Source organism: Phocoena phocoena, chromosome 8 (genome assembly GCF_963924675.1).
Source record: "Phocoena phocoena chromosome 8, mPhoPho1.1, whole genome shotgun sequence".
Taxonomy (NCBI): domain Eukaryota; kingdom Metazoa; phylum Chordata; class Mammalia; order Artiodactyla; family Phocoenidae; genus Phocoena; species Phocoena phocoena.
This window is the reverse complement of record NC_089226.1, coordinates 9,607,088-9,616,255: the sequence shown is the minus strand read 5'-3', so window position 1 is coordinate 9,616,255 and position 9,168 is coordinate 9,607,088. Positions and strand designations below refer to the sequence as shown.

Genomic DNA, 9,168 nt, shown 5'->3' with positions numbered 1-9,168 from the left:
CTTGAAAAACACTGCCCTAGCCAGCATACTTAAAAAATCTTTTCATCTATTGGATTGTTGAAGATAGTTTGACAACATCCAATGTCAGTCAGTGAAAATGAGGGAGAAAATGGGACTGTGCCTTGGTGGAAATGTAAACTGTTGAACCCTTTGCGAGGGTTAAGCTGTAGGTATCAAAATGTTAAACACATTTATCCTTAAACCCGTTATTCCATATTCAGGACCCTAAGGAATTAAGTGTGGTACGGTGTTTGCACGTAACAGTTATCACAGTATTTGTTTAAAACCCTCTATGTCCACTGATGGCAAATTGGTTAAAGAAAATATGGAGCTCCCACAAACTGGAACAAACTAAATCTGTTTTCACTTTACATAGGAAAATTATTTCGCTAGATTAAGTCAAAAACGCAGATTACAAAATAATATACCGTGTAGTAGTATGTAAAATGTGACCTAAACAAATCAAGTGATGTTCACCAAGATATTAAGTGTCTCCAAATGATGAATTTTGTGGTGATCTTTACTTACGTATACTTTTCTTTAGCATCCAAGTTTCTTAGTGATTATGAATTCGATTTTTTCAAACAGTAAAAAGTTATTTTCATTTGGGAAAGAAACTGAATTCCCACAGAATGTTTTAAATTATTCAACCATTAAAAATAAACTTTCATATATGACTTTTCATTAAGATATCCACCACCTAAACCTAACTTTTTACACTGTGTGCCCTAGCTTACTGGGGGTGAAGGGAACCTGGGCCTGGAGCGCTTAACTGTTTCTAGCTTCTTCCAAGTTAGAACGGCCTCCACGCGACGCGCGTGAGTGCTGCGGTGAGGAGGAGTGGACAGTACATTCGCTTTTCCGCAGGAGTCTGTTACTGGGTCCGTGGTTCCTGTTAGGCCAGATGAGTAAGAGGCCAAGGTTTGGGTGTTAGGAGCCAGCTGTACGCTGGGAAGTCCTCGAAGCAGCAGAGTTCCTTGCAAGCTGCATAGCTGTTTCGCTTTTTACTAAGATCCTGGCACTGACGATGCATTCCTGCTCTTCAGTTACACCAGGACCCCTTGGGGGACAGGTATGGAGAGAGTGACGCTTATGCTTTCGTTCTCAATTTTTCACATTAGGGGAATGGAAACTACCCACAGATAAGTCTCAGTCCTTTCTCAGCTTCAGAGGACAACTTGCAAGCCCGTTCATAACCCAGTTTTGACTAGAGAGGAATGTGTACACGTGACTAATGATTGTACTTTTATTTCCAGCTTCTCAGAGGTTACAGACAATTGTCAAGTGCCTTTAACTGTTCTTAATCAACCAACAAACAGCATTATGATTCTTAATAGTATACACAAAAGCCCTCTTTCACATTTGCCCCATCTAGATTATTTTTCTAAATGCTTATCCTGTAACTTTACTTTCAGCCTCAGGTTGTTCCTCCATCTGCACTGTCCTTTTCATAGTTAAACCTCTTACCTTTAAAGAGCCTGATATCTCTGTTTGCTTCTCAGTGACCTCTGCGGTCACATGGCCTCCCCATGGGCTGCTCCAGCTCGCCTTTCTCTTCCCTCCTCGAGGCCGTCCCTTAGCGCCTCCCAAAATGCCTGCACGTGATTCTGGTTTCTTTCTGTTAAATATTCACATTATCAATCATTATTTGGACTAAAGGAATAGAATTGTTTTCAGCTTGGAACAAAATAGGTCTGAAATCAGTTCTCTGAAAGATTGTTGTGTATGGAAGAAACATTTCAGTTCCACGTGAGGAAAAACTGTTGGGAGGTTTAGAAGGGAAACTTTATACAGAAATTTGATAACCACCTCTCATATTTTATAGAAAAAAACATAAATGCTAGCCGGCCTGCATGGCCTTAAAATCTCTTCCGACCCCGAGTTTCCACAGTCTGGAGGTAAGGGGACAAAAGTGTTAAAGACATTTCACTCCCAGTAATAAGGGAAGTGAATGACATTGAGATTCAAGTTGTTTGTAGTTTGGAATTATTCTACTACAGATACCTGGCCCAACTGGAGGACAAAAGACAAGCGTTTCATTTGCCTACCAGCTCTGGCATCTCAGAATATGGAAACAGCCTTGTGCTAGCCGGGCGCTGTCAGTGAGGCAGTTCTATTCATTTCCATTAAAAAGCAATAGCTGTCATTTAAACCCCTGAATGCCCAAATCTAAAGGATCCACACTTACGCCTAAGATGTGATCATACTGCAACGGAATCATTTAGCAACCTTGCTGCGATACCCAGGAATCTGGTTTGTAATGAAAGCAGTGAAGGGAGGAGCTGGCAGGGCACTGGTGGGGTGGTACAGGGGACACTGCTTATATTCACAAGGCCATGTGGCCCACGCATAGCGAACAGCAACCAGGCTGTCGTGACAAGACTTGACATTCAGGGCCAGCGTCTGGGCAGAGAAAGTGTCCATGGGAGCTGGAAGCCACTTGCACTGATGGTCACTGCAACAGGAGATCTAACAGGAGAGTCATAAACAGAAACGGTTAGATCAGGAGGATATGCCAAGGGGCGGGACTGCTCTTCAGACAGACTGAAAGAGGAGAAGCGGCCACTCGCAGCCACAGACACATTTCCTACGGTGACCAGAACAAACCTGAGTCCAGGCTGGGTCTGGTCAGCACAGCCACAGATCCATAGTAAAAGTTCACGTGCTAAAATAAATAGCTTAAATCAACGAGTAAAACATTAAATGACGGTGGGAGACAAGGCAGCGTAGTCATGAAACGTTCAGGGAAGGCTCCCCTGAACAACCTTCCTGTGATCCTCCGGCCAAACAGCAAAGCAGGCAGGAATTTGGGTGAAGCGAGCCACCGCTGTGCTGCTCTCTGGCTCCCAAAGGAGCTGGGGAATGAAGAAGGGGCACAAAGGAACTTTGGATGATAAGCTGTTCTCGAGTCAGAAAACAATCTATCTGGTGAAGGGAGCATAAAATACCCAGTTCCCAAGGTTCAATTCTGTCCTGGTCCCAGCTAAGATTCCAGGTCCAGACGATGGGCAGGCTGCCAGCTGCTGACTAGAGAGGAGAACTCGGAACACAGAGACTCCTTGGAGCTAGGGTTCACCTAAAACCCTGCATGCAAAGAAGCTAGGTGGAGTAGGTGCTGAGGAAGCACCTGAGGCAGGTGGATGCTCTGGTTAGGATTCCAGAGGAGGAACAGTCCTAGATAAACCCCTGTGTACTGTTTGTCTTCTACCTTCTTTCATCCCCCTCCAATGCCCCCTTTTCACTCACCGCCCGCCACAGCCTGACGACTTCGGGGCTCCCAGACACACTCATATAAATGCTCCACTTGGGGATGCCTCCACCGCCAACCCCGACCTTAAAAGACTCCTAAAGAAGCTGTTTAATCAATAGCCCCACTTCCACAGTGGAATGGTCCTCACCAGGTATTAGAAGCAAGTACAGAGTTCTGTTACAGTAATTCATACTAAGTTGCAAGCTTCAACCTCTTAAAGGAGAGACTCAAAAGAATATCAGAATTTAGGGTAGTGTGACAAAAATGTCTACGGGTGAGGGAAACATTCTGGAGCGAGGGTCCTTTCAATAGGTGCCCACAGATAAAGCCACGGGCCCTTTCCCACGCAAAGATGGCTGCTCTGGGAGGGAAAACGCAAAAGGAGTATCATTTCAATGTGGGCACGTCTTCCCTTCCTTGGTGGTCCCATCAAAATTGCCTCTAAGTGAATGAATCAGTAGCTGCTTTTTTGTTGTTCTGAGATAAACTCAGCCCCTGACCAACCAAAGCCTGCCTCGCAGTCATGTTATAATTAGAAGTGGGCCTCGGCGTGGAGGATATCCCGCCCACCCCCTGCCCCCCATAGGATGAACCCCTACTGTTTTCTGCAGTTCTCACCTCAAATATCTTGTTGTGCCTCTGCACCTGGATTGGCTGGGAATATGTGAGGTTCAGTAGCCCCATGTCGCCCAGGAGTTCTATCTTCTGAGGTAGTGGTCCTTGAAAGGTCAACTTCGCCCCATAAGCCACGGCACGGGCCCCCAAGTGCAGCCTGTAGGCCACCGTCTGCTTATCTCGAGGGTGTGTGCTACAGGACAAAGAAGAGGTAGAGAACTTCGGGTTTGGGCTCAACAATAATCACATTTTTTAAAAAAGGAAATCTTATACAAAGCACCCTTTAAGAAGGTGAGAATAAAGTTGACTGAATCTAATAGCCAGTGATCTGTGGCGAGTCAGCCTAAGAGAAATGGTGAGTCGTAACCACAGATGGGGCTCTGGGCCTTCTATGGGTCGGAAACCTTGAAATAACCGAGGACTCGGAAGGAAGGAATAAAAGGAGAGAAGGAGGGAGGGAGGGCAGGTATTGGAACTAACCTAGGAGAGCTCTCGTAAGACTGCTGCAACCACTGAAAGTCCTGTGTTTCATCTGAATCAGCTGTTCATTACTTGGTCCCCTGTAGGTTTTATTTGTTCATTCAATAAACATTCATTCATTCAAAACTAAATAAATATCCCTCGTGGTCCAGTGGTTAAGACTGCACTCCCAATGCAGGCGGCCCGGGTTTGATCCCTGGTCAGGGAACTAAGATCCCACGTACTGCAGCTAAGCCCGCATGCTGCAACTACCGAGCCCACGCATGCTCTAGGGCGCACGCACCACAACTAGAGAAGCCTGCGCGCCGCAAGAAAGACCCAGCACAGCTGGAATAAATAAATAAAATTAAGAAAGAAAGAAATGTTCATTCAGGCTCCTACTATAATCCAGACACTCTGTGTTGGGCTCCATTTCACACTGAAATCCCCTGGTATCCTGCAGCTAGCGGGTGGTAATCATAGGGGCTGTTAACATCAGGGTAGCCATCCAGATAGTCCCCCTCTGAGGCCACGGTAGAATTCCATTTCCTGCTCTCGCTGAAGCCAGGCATGGCCATGGGATTTGCTTTGGCCAGTGCAATGTGAGCAGAAGTGACTTACGTTGCTTTGGGTGGAAGCATTTAATTGCCAACGTGAAACCGTAGCTGCATGTGGAAGCACAGATCACCCTGGAGCCTCTGTCGCTCTGGATCTGTGAATGACGATGAGAGCAAAGCTTCTCTGTTGACCTTATTTGGACATAGAGTGTGAACACGAAATAAGGTTCCGTGGCATCACGGCACTGGGATGGTGAGGGTTTTTGGTTACTGCAGCACATCCCATGTGAATGATTGATAAATCATGCTTCTGATGTCCAATCCTCAGGCCCCCTCACAAGTGAACATCAGAGTGAAGGCCACAGACAAAGAACATATATTATTGTTCAAACGAAGCCCAAGAAGCACCCACCTGCCAAAAGGCGAATTCCTATCACAGAGATCCATAGCTACAGCCATGAAAGTGTTGGGCATCCTTAGGTTAGGGACATAGCCAAAGTCTGCTGTTTGATGCCAACGGATCTCGGGAAGCCCATCATTTGGGGTTGCACCAGACAAGTATGAAGATAACTAGAAAGTAGACATTGTGCATCAGTATTTTATTTCATCAGAAACCTATACTGCAATAAATCTGGAAAAACATTAAACATTTTTAAAAAGAAACCTACACTAGAGTCTTTCACAAGAAGACCCTGCTTCTGCTTCACTGACTCCCGTGCTCATCCAACACGTACTTACGGAGCCGCTCACCCTTGTGGCTGAACCTCTCATCCCCCTCGCCGCAATGACACTCTGCCACCCCTCTCAGCAAGAGGTGGAGTCTATGTCTCCTCTCGCTGAACCCGGGCTAAGCCTGTGATTTGCTCTGGCAAACAGTGCAGCAGAGGTGATGGTGCGCGGCTTCTGAGGCTTTGCCTCAAGAGCCCTTGCCTTCGGATTTCATTTTCTTGGAACCCTGAGATGGCCGTGTAACAAACGTCAGCCACCCTGCTGGAGAAATGTGGAGAGAGCAGCCTTGGAAACTGGAAGGTCATGAGGAGAGAGGTGTTACTATCCCAGCCGTCCCAGCGGAGGGGCCAATCATGTGAATCCTAGATCCTTCAGTTCAAACTGCAGCCACATGAGCAAGCCTGGCTGAAGTTACAGGGCAGAGATGAGCCACCCCAGCTGAGCCCTGCCTGCCTGGCCAACCCACGGAATCAGGAGCAAACACAGTGGCTGATGTGGTAAGCCCCGAACTTCTGATGTAGCTTGTTACAAAGCAGTAGGTCGGTCACTGACAACTCTGTGTACAACACAGGGCAAAGCACTGTAGGGAAGCAGGGAGGAATCTGCCCTTGAGTGCGTGGCAGATTGCATCAAGGACCCCAGTTCTTCACACCTTCCAAGAGCCACACCCTCCTGCCATATGGCTCTGTGGTTTCCCCCACTAGAGAAGTACGTTTCCCCACCGCTTGATTCTTATGAAAATCTCTTATGCAAATTGGCTTTAACATATGAAATGATAAAAGGCGCTGAAGCTGGACAATGAAACGTCATGCAAACTAGAAAATGGCAATAAAAAGATCCAGTAAGTGACCCTACTTCTTCCCACACAACAGCCAGAAGAAGAGTGAAAGTGGAGCCATGTTCACCAACCAGCGCCATGATGAGGATCATGGCAACAAAGTCTAGGGTGAGTTACTAACCTGAAGCGCTGCAGGAGAGATGCTACCAACAGCTACTCAAGCCTAGGAAGTTGTCTCAAAATGGCAGTTTGCTGAGAATTGCTGCAGTAATTCTCCACTATTTCATCGGCTGCACTACTACACAGTGGCCTCATGGGGGCACCAGCAGACTCCACACGCGCATGAAATTCCTGTTTTTCCTGAGATAAAGCCGGGCACTTGCTCAGTCTCCTGCAGTGATTAGTAGAAATACTAATCACTGCTAAAGAAGGCATATAATAGCCAAAGAATATAAAACTGGGCACATTTGGAGGACTTTACAATAGCATCCGCAGTCTGCAGTGTGTTCCACTGTTCCTCCCAAACCCTTTTTAAAAAGCACACTCCTAGGGACTCCAGTCCCTCAACTCCGGCTCCTTTTTCTCTCTCCCCGGGCCTCCGCTCACCCCTCTACTCAGACACAGGTGTCTAGCCCTGCTCTCTCCACGGAGTTCGTGTCCTGCCTCTAACTGTGCTCTAGTTACTGCCACCACCGTTTCACACTCGGCCCTTCCATTAAGTCAATTCATCTTCCTTTACACAACAACTGTCCCTCCAGATTTTCTGACTTCTCTCATTAATAATAATAAACACTGACATTTTCTAGCTTGTGCCAGGCTTTACATGGACTAACTCACTTAATACTTAAAATAACAAAAAGGTTCAATATCTTGTTTGAAATCACATAGCTAAAGAAGCCAGAGCTGGGATTCGAATCCCCAGACCATGCTCTGAGCCATTATGTTGCCGAATTTACCATTTCCCTTTGAAGTTAAACATTTATATTTATATTTATATTCCCAGTTTTCCACAACCAACCAACCAACATACTGTTGTTGATGATGATAAAGTTGACACCCAAGGCTAAGGGACTTCCACTAAACCGTACACACAAGTGCAAGGACCAGAGCTCTCTGCTTCATGGTATATTTCTAGTACCTCACACAGTTCGTGGCATGTAATAAGCACTTAAACATATTTTTGGCTTGAATCAGTTGAAGTCACATTCAAATCACCATGTGCACAGGCTGACAGACAAAAAAAATAGTTTCCACCAACAGTAATACAGAACTGGTGACAGGAGTTGCTATTTTGAAAATAATGAGCAGAATATTCTCATTCAAAGTCAAAACAAATGTTAGAAAGAAGAAAGAAAATGATTGTAAAGTAATTATAAGTGGAAAGAAGGTCTATAAAAATCTTTATCCAAAAAAAGGTACATGAAATGGGATGAGGTAGAGGAACAGGAGGATGGTGAGAGGAGAGCATCTGGGGGACACTCAGAGGCGGACGCCTGGAAGTAGGTGCGTCCAACTCAAACATTAAGGCCTATTTTGTGTTTATGCTGTGAGGTGGGCCTCGTTTTTTTTGTTTGTTTTTGTTGTTTGTTTTGCAGCACGCGGGCCTCTCACTGTTGTGGCCTCTCCCGTGGCAGAGCACAGGCTCTGGACGCACAGGCTCAGCGGCCATGGCTCACGGGCCCAGCTGCTCCACGGCATGTGGGATCATCCCAGACCGGGGCATGAACCTGGGCCTCGTTTTTATAACACCTTACTTGTTTAATTCCTATGTCCTAGACAAGTCAGAACTACTACCCTGCTAAGACGTCTAGGTCTCGGAGGGGTCACGTGAACAGGTGAGGCAAGGCAATTATGAACTTGGTTAAATATGTTTATTCCTTTTAGACAAGGCTGAGAGCAGAATCTTTCTGACGAGGTACCACTAACTGAAAGTATGGTTTCCCTTGATATACTTTTTCATTTGTGTGTCGGGACATATTTAATGAGTGCCGACCAATTAGGTCGTACTGGGGCTATAAATGTGATCCAGGAAAATGTGGTCATGTGCACAAAGTACATACAAGTAAAAAGGGGAAGTGAAGGGTACTAAGCAGTCACCCATACGGGGACAGACTCTGGGCAGTCGCAGAAGGCTTCCTAACTGATATCCAGGCTAACGGATGATAAAAGTTAGGAAAGTGTGGGAAAAAAAGATTATTCCAGGCAGAGAGCATGTGCAGTGGGCTGGGAGTGAGTGAAAGAGCGCGGTTCATTCTCAGAGGTGGGAGGGATATCAGCAAGTTCGGGAAGGTGTGGGGAGGTGGACACTGTCACACATGGCTGCTAAGAGTATAAATATACAAATTGATACATTTCCACAGAAAAATTTAAGGACATGTTCAAAGCCTTAAAAAGTGTCAATTTAACCTAGTAATTTCATTTCTGGGAATTTATCTTATGGAAATAATTAAGCATGTGTGCAAGGATTTAGCTACAAGGAAAATAAACATGCCACTGCTTATAAAGGCAAAACGTTTAAAGCAACCTAAGAGCCTATCTATGGAAGACTAGTTAAATTACAATACAACCATATTTCTGAACACCCTCCAATCGTTATAAATTGTGCTGAAGATTAAAATTTATTGGCATGAAAAATGTTCACAATATGACCTTAAGAGAAAAAGCGAGATATGATACAGTATTATGGTATGGATCCTATTTCAAAAATATATGAGCAGAAAAGGTCTGCTTATTTCTGGATTGTGGAATTATAAGTGTTTTTAGCTTCTTTTTTTTTTTTT

General features: G+C 45.3%; 1 protein-coding gene across 2 annotated transcripts in view; it reads right to left on the bottom strand.

The window, feature by feature from the left end:
* Positions 1-2,217: 2,217 nt before the first annotated feature.
* SIAE (sialic acid acetylesterase) overlaps positions 2,218-9,168 on the bottom strand; it is a 34,126-nt gene continuing 27,175 nt past the window's right edge. For both annotated transcript variants that reach the window (XM_065882762.1, XM_065882763.1), the window contains 3 exons: positions 5,294-5,451; positions 3,869-4,058; positions 2,218-2,469 (listed from right to left, as the gene is read on the bottom strand). In XM_065882762.1, coding sequence (XP_065738834.1) covers positions 2,218-2,469; positions 3,869-4,058; positions 5,294-5,451 — 600 coding nt within the window. The remainder of the gene's footprint in view (positions 2,470-3,868; positions 4,059-5,293; positions 5,452-9,168) is intronic.